Genomic DNA, 19305 nt, shown 5'->3' with positions numbered 1-19305 from the left:
CATTTCGATAATTGAATTCCATTTTAATCTCGAAATTATTAAAAGAAAAATATTTTTGAAAAATGAATTTTTCCCCTTTTTTTCTTCGTTTTTTCAATTTTTCATAAAATATAGCGAATATTTAATGCGCGTATTTTTATGTAAGTTTTTTATTCGGATATAAAATCAGTGAACTGGAAATTCATTCAAAAAGTTGATAGACTGTTATATCGATCTTTTTAAAACTCTCAGCGGTGATATAGCCATTAATGGAATAAACCATTTCTTTTCTGGTCCGTCCTTAATTCCTATTTCCGCATGGGATGATCGATTATCGATAACAAAACAAGTTTCCGTTTTATTTTTACCGAAAATTTCTTCAAATTTCTTTCTTTCTCAATTTCGATTCTAATAACGATATTTTTTTTCCCCTTTCTTTCTTCCTTTCAAAGGTAATACTAGTGACGAAATCGTTGGACGTGTATCCATTGACATCAGCGACGATAATGGTGCAAATAGCGAGCCACATTTTGGCGTACACGAACAGCTGTGTCAATCCTATTCTCTACGCCTTCCTCAGCGATAGTTTTCGGAAAGCTTTTCGAAAAATTATTTACTGCAGACCTCGATCAGATCAAAACAGACAATTGGGACCATTGACGAAGACTACGAGAGCTGCCAGTACCGGTGACATCATTTAGGTGAGTTTCCTTTTTTCCTTCGAGTTTAATCATCTCAAAGCTCTTTCTTTTTATCATGGTAATTTCATACATTTCCAATTCTAACCATTTAAAGACTATCATCTAAATAAATTAAGTAGCAAGGATTAAATTAATAGGAAAATAATATTTAATTTGTTTGAATCATTCTTTTCCTCGATTAAATATCATTTCGAAAATACTTTCGTTCGGTTATGTTGGCAACTTCGATCGACAATATTCGGTAATATTCGGCATGTTCCGGCGATCCCGATTAGAACCGAACTCGTGCGGCGGTTTTTATGAAAATAACTTTTATAAAATGATATTGATAAAACGAAATTCGTAATTTTTTCGATCACAAAAAAATTACAGCTTCTTTTTCTTTATTTATTTTTCCATTCGTAATAAAAATTTCGATAGAAATTTGTCTCGTAAATTTTCTTTGAAATTAATAATCGAAATGTATTTTCTTCCTTATATTACCGTGTATTTCTTTCGTTCTCGTTTCAAATTTCACGATAGAATTAATTACCTCATAGACAATTAACCCTTCATAATAGAGAGAGAGTGAAACCCATCTTTTGCTTTCGTCACTTCTCGACCTCTGGGAAAACTTTCTTTGTTTAGGACAAAGACACGGCTTTGAAAACACATTCACTTCTTCAGGCACCACTCGTGTCGCTGTAGGCGTAGATCTTCAAGTTGAAAATGCATCAAGGCTTTCTGTATTCGTAGGAGGCTTCTAGATAGTTACACTGACCTCGCTTCCATATCCATTTTTCTCTCTCATTTTACGAGAGATGTATTTCGAATGAATTCGCGCGATCAAAAGTTATAATCGAATATTGAGGAGAAGGAGAAAAAAAAAAAAATTTCAAAAAACCCTGCAAAAGTTCATCACGCCAATTAATTCTTCATCGTTCAATTAATTATTTTTCATCGAATTCAATTTTCGACTCGAAATTTAATTTCTTCCGCTTGTTTTTAAACATCGTGACATCGTTCTTTTTTTTTCTCGAAAGGAAAGATTAATTTTTAAAGCGCTCTGTAAAATAACAAAATTTCACCGAATTCGAGAAACCACTTTTACCCCTCGCATAGCGTGATATTCACTTATTACCCTATTTCATTATATCTCATTTGCATTGTTCGTCGCGCAACGGACGTATGATCGATTCAACCAATAGTGACAATACACACGTGACTGGAGGCGGTCCAATTAATTTGATTCGTTGACAATTTACGATAACTGCATCACGGTGCACGATGTCGATCGCACCGTGTATGCATGCACGAAGAACACGAACGAGATACAGTGAAACAACAATATTAAAGTAGAGAAATAACAAATATAAGCGTAATTCGTAGGAGTCGACGCAGATGTTGGATAAAATAAAGATCGTAACTTCGTTGGCCTGCCATGCACGAGTGATGCGATAATCTTATTATTATGTGGCCGTTGAAAGCGTCCAATAGAAAAGAATTTAAACCCTTGTGATTACCTTCCTTCGAGCCAAATACAGATTCGCTTCGTTAACGAAATTTTTCCCCTTCCAATCTCTGCACGAAAGAATACTAAAAAAAAAAAAATTCATCCAGTTTTAGAAATTAACTCGCAAATATATTTCCAAACGAAATAAATAACGAAATGTACTCGAGTTTCCTTTTTCTTTTTTCGAATCTTCAAAGATTCCCACCAAGTACCGTATCCTTTAATTAATCCTCCTGCAGGAGTTTCGTTTCATTCGATGAAATAAAGTGAAACGAGACTCCCTCGGTGCTCCTTTCTCTCTCTCCCTCTCTCTTTCCCTCCACTTCTTGTTGCTCGCCACACACACACACCGCATAATACCGATGGAACAATGAACGTAGACACAGCGTGTCTGGCGCGGACGTATAAATCACTGGAACATCCAAGAGAGTGGAATCGTTGGTTTTCGAGAGGGAGGGGGAGAGGGAAGAAACGAGGGGTTGGATCGGCGCTAACTTTCCTCCGATGACACCCGTGAAACGCTGCTTGCGGAACATTTGAACGATGCTCCCTTCTTCATTCGTGTTACATCCATTTTGCGCCTCGCATTCGACACTTTTCAAACCGACGTTCGAGACGTTGCTTTCTTGCCTCTCGTTTCCACTCCGAGTGGATACAATTTCCTTATTTCGTGCCCTTATGTCGGATAAGGGAATTGTTCTCGGGAGAGAGAGAGAAAAGTATTAATTTTGTTCGAGTTTTCGCTACTCTTGAAATATATTTTCGGATAATTTTGTTAATCCGGAAGAATTTTCCTCAAGAAGAGGAAAAAAATAATAGTGCTTTCGAAGATTTTGATGGTTTTCTTTTTAATCCGCTCAATTTGAAAAATTTATCAAGCATTATTAAGTTGAATTTCGGGAAATTTATTCACGTCCGAGGGAACTTATTAGAAGATTATTTTCATAATCCGATTTCATTCCTGTGAAACGTAATTCCCGCGAGTTGGTTCTGAAAAATTTCTAATCGAGTTACCAAATTGGATTCTTCGTGGAGAATCAGTGAGAATATTTGGTGAAATGATATGTATAAAAGGGAATACGGATCCACGTTATCAGTGCTAATGCACTATTTTCAAATTAGGGAGATTGGAACTTTTTTTTTTTTTTTTTTTTTCATTCAGACCGAATCGTTTATGGGACGCGTAACTTTGAGGAACGGAAATGGAAAAATGCTGCCACTGCGCTGACTTCGTTAATGTCTCTGAAGCGAAGATGAAAATGTGTGTTTTGTTCGTATATTGGGAATTGGAGAGATGCGAATAAAAAAGAAGTAGAAAATAAAAAAAAATCGATCGACAATGAAATTAAAGGAAAGATCGAAAAAGGAGGAATAAAAGATCCAGGGACAAAAATATATGATATTATTCGAGATATATTCGAATTTAAATTATTTTTTATCGAATTCAACTTCGTAACTTCTGGGACGAAGTAGAAGAATAATAATCGTGCGTATGCAAGATCAGATCAGATCTTCTTAAAGCGTTTTCCTCGGATCGGATGCATCTCTTCTACATCCGAATATAATCGATAGAATCGTGAAATTTTTCAAATATTTTGCTTTCGAGGAACGGTGGAGGAAATTTGAAAATAATATAGTGGGAATATTGTTTGAAGAGGTTGTGTTTAAATCAAGGATAAGTGGTTGAAAATTAGATTCCATTGGAAAGCGTGTAGATTGAAAAGCGATTTTAAAATACCGCTTTCATTCGCGAGGAAACTCGCGTTTCGACGCTGTTAAATTTCTACTGTTTTCCTTCATATTTTTCGAGGACTTGGCACGGCATTCTTTCAGGGGATGATGATATTGTGTACGAACCAGAGTTGGGCACATTTTTATTTTAGAAAATAAGAAACGTGATGAATTTAGATGAGACAACGAATAACGTTTTAAATAATTTGTCATTTATTATGGATGATAAGAGGTGAATTATATTTGAATAATAGTAACTTTTTATTCAGTTGAATGATTAAATATAACGAATAATTTATCTATTATTTTATTCCAATGAATTGATTATTAAATACAAAAAAATATTTTTCTAACAACTTCCATATTTCATTCTCATACTTTTGCAATTGTAAAATACAACGTTTCATTATTTTTGTTTGCCAAATAAAAAAATGAATTAATTAAAATAAATAAATGAAAAAAATGTGCATAATTTTCTGAGACTGTTAGAATGAAATTAATACTTCTCGATTTTTCATCATCCCATTGCAAAAAGATTGATACGCTTGGTCAGGTTCACGTTCAATGATGTACTAATTGTCAGTACACCAGACATTTAAAAGCGATATTGTTGTTTCCACGTTTCGTTCATGAAGAGCTATTAAATTTCATTGGAACAACGAAACATTGAATCCGATATTTGCGTATAAAAACTTCTGTATGTATTATATTCTACAAATTTATTTTAGGAAATGGAGCTTTAAAAAAATTAAATTCCTTATATCACAAATCAATATTTTCATTTTAAATATTATCACTCCTCTAAATTTTCCACCAATGAACGATCGAAATTGCCATTGCAATTTAAAATTAAAACGATACGAATGAGAAAATTAAATCGATACGTGCACCATGTTTTTCATTTCAATCCAATTAATCAATTGATTAATTTTAATCAATGGAAATTCCACTCTCGCATCCCTGTCATCCCTGCTTTAACATAATTTTTTCAACAATGTGTTACTTCACAATATCCACCAGCGGAAATTTCACGTGTCATATCAATACGTTTGAACGTGACGTGACGGAATCGAGTTTCGCCGACCAAAGAAAATTTCAATGGACGAAGAAAAAGATTCGCCGGATAACTGAAAATAAGATAGGAGCCAGGGGTAAAAGAATGGATGGAAATGAAATACAATGATGAGACGAGTATGTACAACGAGTTTTAGAGGTATATAGGTGAAAAAAATGGAAAGCTTGGCTTGATTATTCTTCAAATTCTTTCTTCAATTCATTTTTCACGTTCGATCCTCCTTTCGTAGTTGTTCCTTCGAAACTTGTTCATCGTCTATTTAAATGTACGTATTAGATTGCATGGATTGAAATATCGTTTTCTCGAATTGAAGGATCAGTCGAAGGGTGAGTTTGATGTGGTCGAGATAACGTGTAATAGGAGAGAGTTTAGTTGGTTTCATTTTTATAGAATAAATGATCAAAAATTCCAATTTTTGCAGAGACATTCTGTATCGTACGAAAATAATTTCTACATTGTTATGGATTTATAAGAATTATTGGAATATGGGATTTAAAGGATCTTAGAGTGCTATTTTTATAACCTCTCCACTTTATAGATCAATTTGTTTATTCCACAAACTTAGAAAACACATTGAATGGATAATAATTTAAAAATACATAGATTAAAATCAATCTTAAAGGATATTTAATTTCTGATAAAAAATCAGAATAAAAAAAATTTGATGAAAAGAAAAAAAATGAAAGAATTCTTCATTGGATCAATTTAAAAAACAAATGTTAATATCTCCTTCACAATCTTTCCAGATTGGAAAAAATGAAATACGTTATTTATACATCCGTAAGAAATCTTGTTGATCAATCGTGTAGATAAAACGATTGAATATTCTTGTGTGCGTATACATACACACACTACGCACACGTTGAATGGAAGAAGAAGAATTTTGGGATATCAGGTCAACCTTTGCAATCCCTACTTTTGAATCCACGGCTAAGAGATAATAAGTCGGCTTGTGAAGAGGGATGAATCCAAGGGAGAATGGTGCTAATTTTAGAAGTACTGTTCGCTGGGATTCTTAGACTTTTCACGAAAGGAACGCGGGAGAATGGAGATCCACCTATTCGTGTCTTATCTGTTTTGTACTGTGGCTTCTTTCGTTTCTAGCTTTTCATCATTTCCAGTTCATCGCGCCTCTCTTTTTGCTGCGCGTGGTTCGAATGGTTTCGAGTCGAGATTGATTTTGATTTATTTCTACGATGCAGTGAATCGCACGTTAATGCGGCGCTTCAGACATTTTAATAATAATTATTATAGTATCTTTTAAATAATCAATGAAAACGAATTTAAAGAACTTGCTTAATATTCTTTCCATTCGTCCCAGTTTCTTCTTTCTGATATTTTTCCCTCCTCTTTTTCTTTTTTTATCCAAAGAAAGAAATGTAAGAATATTTATCCATAGAACAATATCGAGTAAATTATAATAATTATCTCGTCGTAAAAAATGAAAAAGGAACGACAAAGCTTTCTTAATTACCTGATAATTTGCGGATTTTTACGTAGTTCAATTTACGTACAAAAAATATAAAAAACATGTGCTAATTATGTTAAATTATGCCCTTCTACCGAAACAATGGACCATTAAGATTCGCAAAAAATCATAATCAGAAACTTCTACCTTTTATCAAAGTCCACTCAGGATGTGGAGGAAAGCATGCCATTGAATTCCCTTTTTGTTTCATCTCGATATCTCAATTGGTTGGCGAGATATAAGAGCTCAAAGTGTTTAACGTAGTGCAGAAATTATGAATGAGCCCGCAATCCAACCTGACCTGTATATTTTCCTGGAAATGTTCTTCCAAGAATCGCGTATGCTTTTCCAGGAATCGCATCTGTCACTGTTCACAGTTTGGGATAGGTCAGTGAAAGAAGGTGCGAGCGAGAAGACGAGTAAGAGACAAGAACGAAGATAATAAATAGTTAAAAATTACCGTTTTCTTTACACGACGATATCTCGGGAACCGGAAGTCGTATCGGGATGAACGAAAAATTGTTTTAAAGGGGAAGGTTCCGCGATTCTAACAATCGGTCATTCATTGACCGGAAGTTGTTATCTTCGAAGTTATAGCGGTTCGAATTTTTTCTAATTTTTAATAAGATTTAATCAGGTTTAAAGTAAATGAAATGACTTTTTCTTTAAACGAAGATATCTCGGGAACCGGAAGTCCTATCGAGATAAACCAAAATACGTTTTAAAGGGGAAGATTTTACGCTTCTGACGCTTCTCTTATTCATTGACAGCAAATTATTATCTTCGGTGTTATAATTGTTCATATTTTTCGTAATTTTAATAACGTTTAATCGAGTTTTGAGGTTAAATTACGCGATAAATTTATTTCTGAAAGAATATTGCTTACAACGATCTCACTAAATTAATGGAAAAGATTCTAAATTGATTTAAAAAATTCCTGTAGTTGATTGGATCTTTAATTAAATTGATTGATCGAGTTCAATTTTTGTAAATTATCTATAATCTCGAAAATTCTCTATTTATATTTACACGAAATATGCACAACATATATAATATGAAACGTACAAATTTGCATGAAAATCCACAATCTAACGATAATTATTATTTTACATAGCGTAATTCACGCAAAATTCAAACAAATTCATACCAAATGTATCGCGTAAATATATTTATCTTTGCGTCGATATTAATCCAATATGCGTATTCGGTTTCAATTTTGATTGAAAATCCTTTTCGTATTTTCATCGCATTTTCGTAATTATATCAAAACCATTAAAAATTCCCCTCTAATTCCTGAAAAATCTCAGCAATCGACAAAATGTAACCCTCGTTTAATCGGTCGAATTACCTGTATCGTTTGTGGAAACGACTGTTTCTTCTTTCACCGCTCCTCGAGCGAAACACGGTTCCCGGAGAAAGATCGAGTTAAGGGGGACGAGGAAAGGAAAAAATGAAAGAAACAGAGAGGAGGAATAAATAGACGCCGGGAGCGTCAGATCCTCCGCCGCTTTAATTTCTCTCGAGTTATTTCCACGATCATCGCTCGAACTCCATTTACTTATTTATGAAACAAATTTTCGAATAGACAATATTATGCTTGTGAATCTTTCACACTTTTGTTGCTTCTTCTCCTGCATTCGTTTTCGTCGTGAAAATAACTTTCACCAAACGCATTCATACACGGATTTGCGGAAAGATTTCTGCAAAAAGAATTTTCATTTATCTTACACGAAATCTTTTTAATTATTTCGCGTTATCTTAATTGCTAAATCTATTTCAATTTGCTTTTTTTTTCTTTCCTTCTTTGCGTAATTTCGTTCGAGAGTTTAATTTTTTTCCCTCGAATTTTTTACAGGCAAACAGATTCATAATCTTTCACTTATTTTTTTCAAGAATAGGAGGCTTTTTTAAAATTATATTCCATTATCGTATTATGTTGCATTCTGATCTATATCCTTTTATATGAAAGCACTTTTACACAAATAAATTCTCTTTCACGAAGAAAAATTCACCAACTTTAGAAAATTACTTACTTCGTTATCATAAAGTTAATCTGAAAATAATTCCAAAAATTTTTCCTCCCTCGTTCCCCTCTTAAAAAATATTTATCACACTCTCCCCTTTCAAACCAATCGATTTCTCGTGGAAAACAGACGCGCTAGTTTTGCATAAGTCCTCGACGAGGGATCTCTACGATCGCTATTAGGAGGTCTATAAATTATCTCCCCCATTTCGAAACGGTTGAAGGAGGAGATGAAATCGCGTGGAGTTAGACAACATCCTCTCTCGTAATATCTCTATTTTTAGTTTTTAGCCGAGAGAAATTTGTCACAAGCTGTGTGGTAACGGGTGAACACGTGTAATGTAACTCGAGCAAAAGACGATGTAAAATGTTTTCTATCCCTCTGCGTTCCTTCTTTTCAGGCGCGCACCGGTGGAAAATTTTTAATCTCGCGTGCTACTTTTCAGATATTTCCTTCCAAGCAACGTACGAGAATCGTAATGGGGCGAGTCACGTACGAATTAAGAAATTCATATTCATATGGGTGGTCGTGTTTAAGGAGGGAATAATTTTTCTTCCTCTTGTGTCACTCGCCTTCCATGTAAAATTGCAATTCGAAACGTGAAATGATTCTTTAATCGTTGGATAAATTATGGAGTTAATACACTTAATACCTTGCGTCTTTTTTGCTCCGAAAAGGAACATAAATTTGACGTTGAAGCGAATTCACTTCCACCTTCGATTTTTAAATACGTGCAATAATTTATTTTTCTTTTTTTTGTGAAAGTGGAGTCATTTCGTATGCGACGATGAAGAGGAGAACGCACATTTCTTTTTTCTGAACACGATTCATCGATCTTCTATCTCCTCAAGCTTGTCCAAGTTACAGATAATAAATGCACGATCAAAGGTTTTTAATAGAAGGTTTAATCGATTCGAAGGTTTTATATTAGATAACCGAGATCTCCTCCTTTGTTGCAAATAAGATTTATCATAAGATGAAAATGAAACGAGGAAATGAAGGGATTTCTTAATCCATTAAACCTCACTGTTCTCGATCAAAGACACCATTACCCGCCTCTTGACAAAGAAGAGCTTTTTTTCTCCGCCCTGTTCGTGCATCTTTTTTAGAGTTTATCTTTTGACACGAGAGCAGAGAGGAATTTAATATAAAAGCGTAATGGAAGATGCGATGATTTCGAGAGAGTGGACAAATAAATCGAAAAGATTTAATTCTTTCTCGAAAAAATTAAATAATATCGTCAAAATTTATTATCAATATCGTATAAAATAATTTCTTCTTTCTCTATTCGTATCGAAATTATCCCAAATTTCACCCAATTCCAATCACGTGCAAAAAATTTATTCTCTACAAAGCACTGCCAATTCCTTTTTCCCTCTGGAAAATTCCAATACCATTCAAGACCCTTATTTCATAAAAATCAAGATGATAAATCACGTTCGCCCAAAAAAAGCGAGCCCCAATTTTTCTCTGCCATCGACAGAGTTGTCATCACGTTTGTTGATTGAAATGACGCACAACCGTCCATTTTAGATACGTTTCCATTTGAATCGACACGATCCATAAATTAGATCCTCGATCCTTTCTCCATTCTCCACGCATTTTCATCTCGAGGAGGAGATATCGTTGTTGGAAAACATAAATTCGCCCTCGTTACGAATATCTGAATATCCGTTGCATAGACTATCATACAGATAACGCGGATGTTCTCTAATTCCGCCTTCCGATAAACGATTGTTCTGCTCTTCTCCGGCTGAACAATCGGGAAACTTGGCGGAAATGTTCGAAACCTTGGCTCGAATATCACCAACTTGCTCTTCTGTTTCCATTCTGCAAACGTGAGCATCCTCTCAAACTCTACGTTCCTCTGTTGTTTTATACAAAGTGTTAATGTATTCACGAATATTTGGATGATCGGCTCCGGAAACACTGCGGTGGAGGTGTCGGCGTGCGAAAATATCGATCGAAAAATATCTCTTGTTATTTTTTTTCTTACGTTTCGAATATTTTCGAGATCGTTCCAAGATTGTTTCTTTACTTTGTATGAATTCGTACTTCACGAGGGTTAAATTATCTTATGCTCGTATTAAATTGGTTTAATTTGCTGTTTAATTTGACGAGCAACCAGTGAATTTAATAGTTTTAGTAGTTTTCTTCTTCATTTTTCTTATCATGATTTTATTTGTACGTGATATTAAGAGGATAATACATTCCAAAGTAAAATTGTTAATTGAATCTTTCTAGAGAATTATCATTAATTATTGCAAGATTAAAAAATCGATCAATGTAAAATATTCTTGACAATGAATTAAACGAAATAATCGTAACTAATTTCTTTCTAACAAAAAGTTTCAGAAATGTGACTTGCACTAATTGTAAACTGTTAGGTACATTTATGAATAAAAGATGATCCTTGTAGTGTTCCTTCCTTGTCTTTTAAAAAATAAATTACCCTGGAAGAATAAAAAAAAATCTGAAGAAAGAGAAATACTTGTTACAAATTATACACACTTGTTTGTATTTAAAAGAAAAATATTATTAATATATTTTCTTCTACATATTTTCACCCTTTCAGCACAATCCAATGACAGATAATAGTTGTTGAAATGTTGTACAACATTTTTAGTGCGTGAATGATTCGATAACGACGGTTGAGAAACGGATACGTGAAACGCGAGTGCCGAGTCGGAATACTCTATTATGGGAAAAGTTATTTCGAGAGAGAGAGAGAGAGAAAGAGCAACGATAAATTTAGAAAGAGGGACGAAAGTAGGCGTGAGATACGAATATGGAACTCTCACCGTGATTTATTATTATTTCACTGTTTTGAATAATACGAAAATTGAACGATATAACCGCGAAAATAACAGAGGCGATTTGCATGATTTCTTTTATACGAGAGTCTGGTCAAGTTAATTTTTCCATAATTTATCATTTTTCTTCTCAAAGAAATATCGAAATAAATTTCAATACGTACAAGTATTGGATATCTAAGACAATCCTTTAGTGAGACGATATACGTATATTTCTCTCTTTATCTAATTTTAATTCGATCTTTATTTTACGATTGAAATATTTAAAATATTATTCATTTTTATACATGTATATAATATATAATATAAATTAAATCACGATAATTCAATTTAACGTACGATACGATAATATATTCCAATGATCAATTTCTAATAATCAAAGTTCATTAGCATAACGATCAAAATATAATTATCACATAATTTACGCGATTAAAATTATTCACAATTAAAATAATTTCGTTTATTTATTTCCAAAATTCGAATAACGAAATTACTAAATTTTCAAATAATTCAACGATCCAACCACAATAATTCGTTCTAAATGCTAAGTATCTCATTTACATTGATTAAAATTATCAGACTTAATTTCGTTTATTTATTTCCAATATTGTAAAATAACTACTTTTCCCCTTCTTCTTTATTAAATTCGCTCGAATACCAGTACCGAGTTTAATTCAGTTTGACAGACGAACGATATTTCGAGCGATATTTCAATAACCGAGCGATTTCTATTTAATCGAAGCTCAATACCAACGTTCAACGGGTGTAATCGTCCAAGATATAATTATTACAGTTACCAACAGTTTCACGTTATTGCCCCCATCGTTTCGGTTTTACGTTCACGCGACCGCTAAGGACAAAGTTCCCGCGAGAATTGAGAGATGGGAATAGATTCACGTATTGCCGTATCATCGTCTTCGAATTGCCGATAAACTTGTACACATATATACACGAATCGGTCGTTTCTCGTGTTTTTACGAGTCTCACGCCTTTCCCCAAATTACACGGCTAAACAGACAACGCGCTTTAATCAAACCCGCATCGAGTGAGTAACGTGTAAATACGTGTCACGGATCGATATTCTGGCTGTGTGAAAATTCTGGCTTTCTGTCGTGATATTTTTTTTTTCCTTTTTTTTTATTGGAAAAGCAAAAGTAAATTAAGGTTCTTTTTTTTCATTTTTAGTAATTTTATCGTTCGAAACGAGAATTTTTCTTTTAGGGATAAGAGAGGAAAATTCTTTTTTTCTGTTATTCTGTGATAGAGATTTGTTTTTTTTTTTTTGCACTGTTTTTGTAAGGAAGATTATATCGTTTTGCCGTTTTTCGAATGTTTTATACGTTCGTACAGGCAGGAAAAGGTAAATTAATAACGTATTGAAGTATAGGTATTGGTTGGCGAAGAATTTTTTTTTCGAGAATAAAATGAAATTTTTCCTCAATTTGGAACCATTTTTTTTCTGAAACGAGTAAGAAAGTTTTTTTAGTAAATTTCTAATATTTTTCTGAAGAAATTGTATAAAACTTACTGTCTTACTTGATTTTTTACATCTTATTTATAATTCTATAAATTTTTTTTTTAAACATGCATGCATGTTTTTAAATCTTGCACGTATGGTATATCTCAATGTTCTTTCTATAATACAATAAATAAATAAATTTTCGTGAAAATATTATTATTATTTCGTAATTGTGGATTCTAAAGAATGAGAGAACGAGAATCATTAATTCCATAAATTCTTTCGTACTTCATTTCTTTCTTGTTGTCCACTGAGTCAGCATTTCGATCCTTCTGTTGTTCTGATTTCTATTATACTTTGCGAAAGCACATTGTGTGGACTGTCGACTGAAAAAGAAAGAGAAAAAAGTGAGAGAGGGAGCGAGAGGAAAAATTGGAAATACTCGAGAAACTTTGAATAAACATGGATTGAAAAATTAATATTTTCTATGTCATCAACAATTTTTTCCAATTGAAAGGAGCTCATTATTTATTTTGTAATTAAACGACATTCCTATTTGAAGTATTTCCTATGTTATGCAAATATATGCATCATTCTTAACGATAGAAAATTATGAAAATTTTTATTTCTTGCATTTGTTAAAAATGTATGCAAGAATTGTCGAATTTCAGATTTTTCGAACAATTCCTAAAAATATAAAAAATCATCAGAAAGTATATATAATATTCATTATATATAAAATCTACTAAAAATACAAATTTTTGTTTTTATTCCCTCATCTGTTATATAAAAATATAATTTTCCATAAACATCCAGATTCCATTTGATCATTTTTCTTCTTATAATTTTTAACTTCTTTAACAAATTCCTTCAAATATTTCTCACATAACACATTAATTTGTCGAAACTTGAACACCCCTCGATGGAATTGCAGCAACTGAGGCCATGGAAAAATCCAGTATCGTCTAATTCTTCTCCCTCGATTTCAATTCACCTTCTTGACCCTTCAATACAAAGTTAAAAAAGAAAAAAGAAAAGAGAAAGAAAAAGAAAAAGAAAAATTGCAACGCGATCTTCTCGATTTGAACATATTACGCAGCAATACTAAAGTTGCTTCTTCCAAAACAAACATCTTACTTTTTATGGTTTATTTCCACTACGACCACGAGGCATTTGCTGAATGGAATTGTAATAATAAACTTGCTCGAAGAGAGATGTTCCATTGCATGCTCGGACTGCAAATCATAGAGTAAATGTTCTTCGTCTATCCTCGGCTTTCGTCGTCCCCCATTTTATATCCGAACTGGAACAAAGATTTTTGGACCATGGAGTATTTTTATAAAAATGTTGTCGTAATTCTTTTTCTAAGTTTGAAGTTTAAATTTCATAAGACCAATAAATGATTGTTGAAATTGTTGTTGTATTGGACTCGAAGGAAAATTGTGAAATTGTGAATTTAAAAATATAGCAAGTTACTCAATACTTAATAATTCTTATCCACAATGATCAATATGATTATAAATAATACGTATCAGTTAATCGATTCTTCGATTCTTCGATTCATTTTTATTTTCCAAAATATTTATTTCGCCATAAATTGAATTAAAAATATTTATTTCAAAATTTTTACGAAGAAGCGATTAAAGGAACAGATCCTTTAATGTTATATTACTTTGGATACTTAAAATTTTTCTTCAAATTTTGCAAAATAAAATTATCGAATAAACGACAAATAACGTCACAACTAAAATAATTATAAATTAAAACATTTAAAATAAATATATCTCAGCCAACATTTTCATAGATAAAATTGCACGAGCTTGGTCGCAAAATCCTCTCTCGCTCGTTGTAAAACCCCTGCTTTATTCCCGCTTCGCGTCCACGTAATATTTTCGCAAGATCCACACGTTTCCTAGCGTTGAATCGAAAACTTTCGTGTTTGATAGGGGAGTGGCTTGGTTCCAATTTCACGGCGCGATTGCGGATATATAAGGGAAACCGAGTGGTGCGTTTGTCTTCTAAATTGCAGGCCGAACGGTAAGAAAATGGAATCAATTTCGAGCCGACGAATGTTTTTCATTAATAAAGTTGCGAGCTGGCGGTGGACACAGAATGGAAGGATTAATTGCGCCCATTTCTTTTCGAACGATGTCGAATCACGATTCCTCCTTGTTTAATTTCACTTTTCCACGTTGTTTTTTCTTTTCTGCCGTGATGAAATTTGAACGAAACTGCGTTCGATTTAATGAAATGGTCATTATATCGTCAGATAATTGGAGAAAAGAAATTGGAAACGTTTGCGAGGCGACTCGACGTGTCGAATTAGAATATGAAGATTCATTTTTATTAACGATTTGTGTTTTTTTTTTTTCAAAGGAAGAATGAAAATGCGCGAGAGACTTTTATTTTTTATACGTGATATTTAAAAAAAAAAGGAAAAAAATTTTTTTTCGAGAGTTTTTCTCTGAAATGTAATAAGAGTATGGATGAATTTGGAGAGTAGAAAGTTTTCCATAGTATGTTGTTTTCGAGAGTTATTTTTCACGAGTGGATACTGTGTTGTAAGAGTGACACTGTTATGCAAAGTTGAAATTTATAAATACAGTGAATTCTTCTTCAAATTATTTTTTTTCTTTTTTTGCTCTTGAAATTCGTATTCCCGTGTAATAATTTTCGAACGAAGGTGTTTATCCGTTTATTATTATTTTTAATTACTCCTAATTTATTACTTTTTATACGAATAAATACTTGAGCAGCATTTTATTTCCATGTCTCTCGATTCTGTTGCAAATTGAATCGAAGAAAGTAAATTGTAAGAGAAAACAATTTTTCACAGATCGTTTCGTTAAGTGGTGGTGGTGGTTGAAGTTTGAGGTCTGAACGAGAAGGTAGCACATAGGATATAGCTCATTGATTATTGATTCCTTCTATTCCCCTTTCCATTCCCTCCTCTTTTTGAATATTTATTTGATAACTCATATAGAGAAATACAGAGGAACGCATTGAAAGAAATGAAAAAATTATATTATATTTTCTATCGATGGTATTCAATGTTTTGGTATCTGAAAAAAAAAAATATTGTTATACTTTTGTAATTTTAATATGATAAATTTTTTAATCAAAGTTAAAATTTAATCACAATTTGCTATGATCGATATCAACGTATTTCAGTCAATTATCAGGAATAATTTTTACGTTATTAAGAAAGTTTAATATAAATGATAATTCTCGAGGCTAATGATAATATATAATTCATAATAGTAAAAAAGTTCATTTCTTAAGAATAATCGTGAAAATGCAAGTATTAAGTATAAGTATAATGCATCGTTTGAGTACAAAAGCATCTTTAATATGCATCCGTTTCTTTTTAAGTCGTAACTCTTCATGGTTGGTAATTGAAATTTCTTTGAAAAATTATTTTCCACCATTTATTGGAATTAAATTTAAATTTTAAAACAGATTGATCAAAATATCGATGACTTGTGATTGGTTTAAATTATACTACAAAATTTAAATTTAGATAAACGCGTATAAATAAATTAAATTTATAAATTTAAAGGTGAATTTCATTTTTAAGTTAAAATTCTTTCTCATCGTAAAAAATCAATTCGGATTGTATAATAATATATAACATAAATTTTCTTTTTGAGAATGAAATTCCAATTTTTAGTTAGCTTTTTAGTCGTTCCTTGCTCGATAAAAAGTAACAAACAATTTATTAAGCAAATTTTTCAATGGAGGCTGTCATTCGGTGTATATAGATTAAATATCGATCCACAATTGTATCGTGCAACCGTTTTAATAACCGATAAACCACCGTAACGAAATTATTATTTTCGTAGGGAAAAGTTATATCGGATTCTTGCTGGATTCAATTGTGTCTGGTTCCTTGCATTGATTCGTATCAATAGTAACTCGATATTCCACGAAACATTCGAGTTAAATTATAATACACTTTGGGAAAAAGTATTTTCAAATTTAAATGAAATACACGACGAGTATTTTAAATTTGGTTGCATTTCAATAACGGATTTTCGAAAAAGCGATAAATTATTATTTTATTTAATACTTAATTACTTTCATGGTACGCTGATCAATAATATTTTTAAAAATAATAAATTTTTCGTGGAAAAATAGAAGGGGATGATTTAACAATTTTGTTTTAATCGTTGTTCGTTGAATGGAATAAAATTTTATTTGAAAATAATTGTTCATAGATATTTTAAATTTTTTCAACATTTTAAAAATATCGTACAGTGTAAATTTATTACTTAATGAATTTTCATAAAATCGTTAATTTGAAAAGAGTATTAAACATCTTGAGATTTTCATTAACTGTAAATTTATGATTTTATAAGTTATGTAATAAGCATAAATACCTTTTTACGGTTTTATAAAATCGTTTCATCATTACTTTTTCACGATGATAAAGCAGCCACAGTAAAAAAAAATGCTACTCTGTCTTATCAGGTAAGAGAAAGTTGAAATATTAAAGTGTTTCAAAATTTTTAAATTATTATCATAAATTTATTATTCTATAAATCTTCATCAGCGTAATAAATTTCTCATTTGCTTGTTTTTTTTTATCACGATAAATTCATTACTGTCAAAAAGTAACTCTTTCAGGTAAAAAATTGAGAATATTAGAATTTTACGAATATTTATTAATTTCACATTCGTTTCAAACGTTGAAAAATTTAAAAATTCTATTAATTTTCATACAAACAATTGCTACCGTTTTTTCCTTCTTTTTTCTTTTTCTTTTTTTTCTTTTACAACGATAAATTCATTATTGCAAGAAAGTAACCTTCTCCTCTTTTATGGATAGATCTTCATCGCCTCGCTATATTTCACGATGATTGACGTAAACAGAAATGCGATTAACCCTCATCCGGTGATGTTGCACTTATCTTACGGATACGTTCGCATCGACGTTGCTATTTGATTTTTACTTATGAAAGCACAATCTGTTTACCTCTTGTGCAACAAAGAAAATTTATATTTCGTCCAGACAAACTGAAATTTATCAATTATATTAACGACCGATGTTTTATAATATAATTAAAAAAGAAACTTTTATATCATCCCTTTTTTTCACACCACGATCGAACATCCTTCTTTTCAGTTTCTTACTCAACCTTACTCAGACAATTATATTCGAATTTCCAGGATGAAAATCATTAAATGCAATTGCTGGGATGAGCAACCCTTTTTGTTCGTTTTTATTATTATTTTATTATTAGCAGGTTCACGACGAATATCGCAGGGGGTGAGATAAATGGTCGGCGATATTTCACGTATTTTTATCTCTTTCTTTTGTGTCCCGAATTGTTATGCGATCGGTTATCTCACCGCCGGGGTCAATTTCGCTATCTCTCAATAGGATCATTCTTGCTCTGCCTACGAAAACGTTTCCACGCAATCGGCGATATAATTTCACTTCGGGGAACCGTTTCGAAAATTTCCTCCTTACGAATCGAAATATTCGTAACGTGTAAAATATATAATTCGACTCGAAAATAAACAAATTTTCATCCATAATTTCCATCGTTCGAAAATCTGTCACGTAAAAAAGTTTTAAAATTACTCACCCCTCGTATCATTCTTTTTATTTAAAAGGAATATCAGCGAAAAAAAAAAATAATTCAGAATAACAATAAAAATTACTTTTAATCGAAAATTTTCATTATCTTCCATTCTTTGTATTTCTCCGTTTCGTAACGATATTATTTAAAAAAAATGCGATATCGGTTTTTTTTCACGGTTCGATGAGCCCCATCGCCGGACGCATCTCCTGACGAAAAATTATTCCCAGATTTTACAGCGGGGTGTTGAAACCCTATTACAATTGTAAAAGCCGTATCGTGTACGTGGTGTAAATGCGTGTTATAAATGATAAATCAAGCTTTCACAGGGTTGAATAAATGGCTAATTCACGTGTTTCGGGTATCAGCGCAATTCGGATCCTGTGTGCAGATGCATCTTCGGCTTTATGGAAATACTAATTTATCTTACAGCTATGCGCTCGTATTATCGGCTCCATCCATTCCCCTGGCAACCCCCAAACAACCACGAATCATATCTCTCATGCATTGAATTTGGTTTGGCCAGATGTGAATTATTTATAAAATGATCATTTTCAAAATCTTCGATGCGATAATTCAAATTTTTCCCGCGAAAACGAGAAATTGATACAAACTTTTTAGAGAAATTCAATCTCTAGATCAAATTGGTTAACAATAAGCGATCCATAAAAGAGTTTTGAAAACTTATCTTTGCACTTCTCTTTCTCGAAAGGGAGAAACGAATTATTCTCGAATTACTTTCGATTTCGTGATACGATTTGATCCGTGAAAGTGTCTTTAGCCGATGGTAAGTAGAATCGAAAGGGAAAACGGGGTGGAATCGTAAAAGGAGAGTAAACGAATTCCCATGGAATTAACTAAGGGTTGAATGGGGAAGCTAAGGTAGGGTGACGGCTAATGGAAAGTACTTGTACTTAGCCATGGCGTGAGTCATCGACAACCGGCTAAAAATAGATTAAAACTACGTTCAATTTGGCT

The 19305-nt window shown here is 32.3% G+C and overlaps 1 protein-coding gene across 4 annotated transcripts in view; it reads left to right on the top strand.

The window, feature by feature from the left end:
• LOC108003146 (allatostatin-A receptor) overlaps window positions 1–19305 on the top strand; it is a 40960-nt gene that overhangs the window by 7040 nt on the left and 14615 nt on the right. For 2 of the 4 annotated variants that reach the window (XM_062084230.1, XM_062084229.1), the window contains exon 4: window positions 432–680. In XM_062084230.1, coding sequence (XP_061940214.1) covers window positions 432–680 — 249 coding nt within the window. Of the gene's footprint in view, window positions 1–431; window positions 3502–14688; window positions 14780–19305 lie in introns of those variants that run through there. The other 2 variants (XR_009832542.1, XM_062084231.1) reach the window with 2 other exon arrangements.

The sequence above is a fragment of the Apis cerana genome, linkage group LG14, assembly GCF_029169275.1.
Source record: "Apis cerana isolate GH-2021 linkage group LG14, AcerK_1.0, whole genome shotgun sequence".
NCBI lineage: Eukaryota > Metazoa > Arthropoda > Insecta > Hymenoptera > Apidae > Apis > Apis cerana.
The sequence above is the reverse complement of the archived record's forward strand: the minus strand, read 5'-3'. Positions and strand labels throughout refer to the sequence as shown.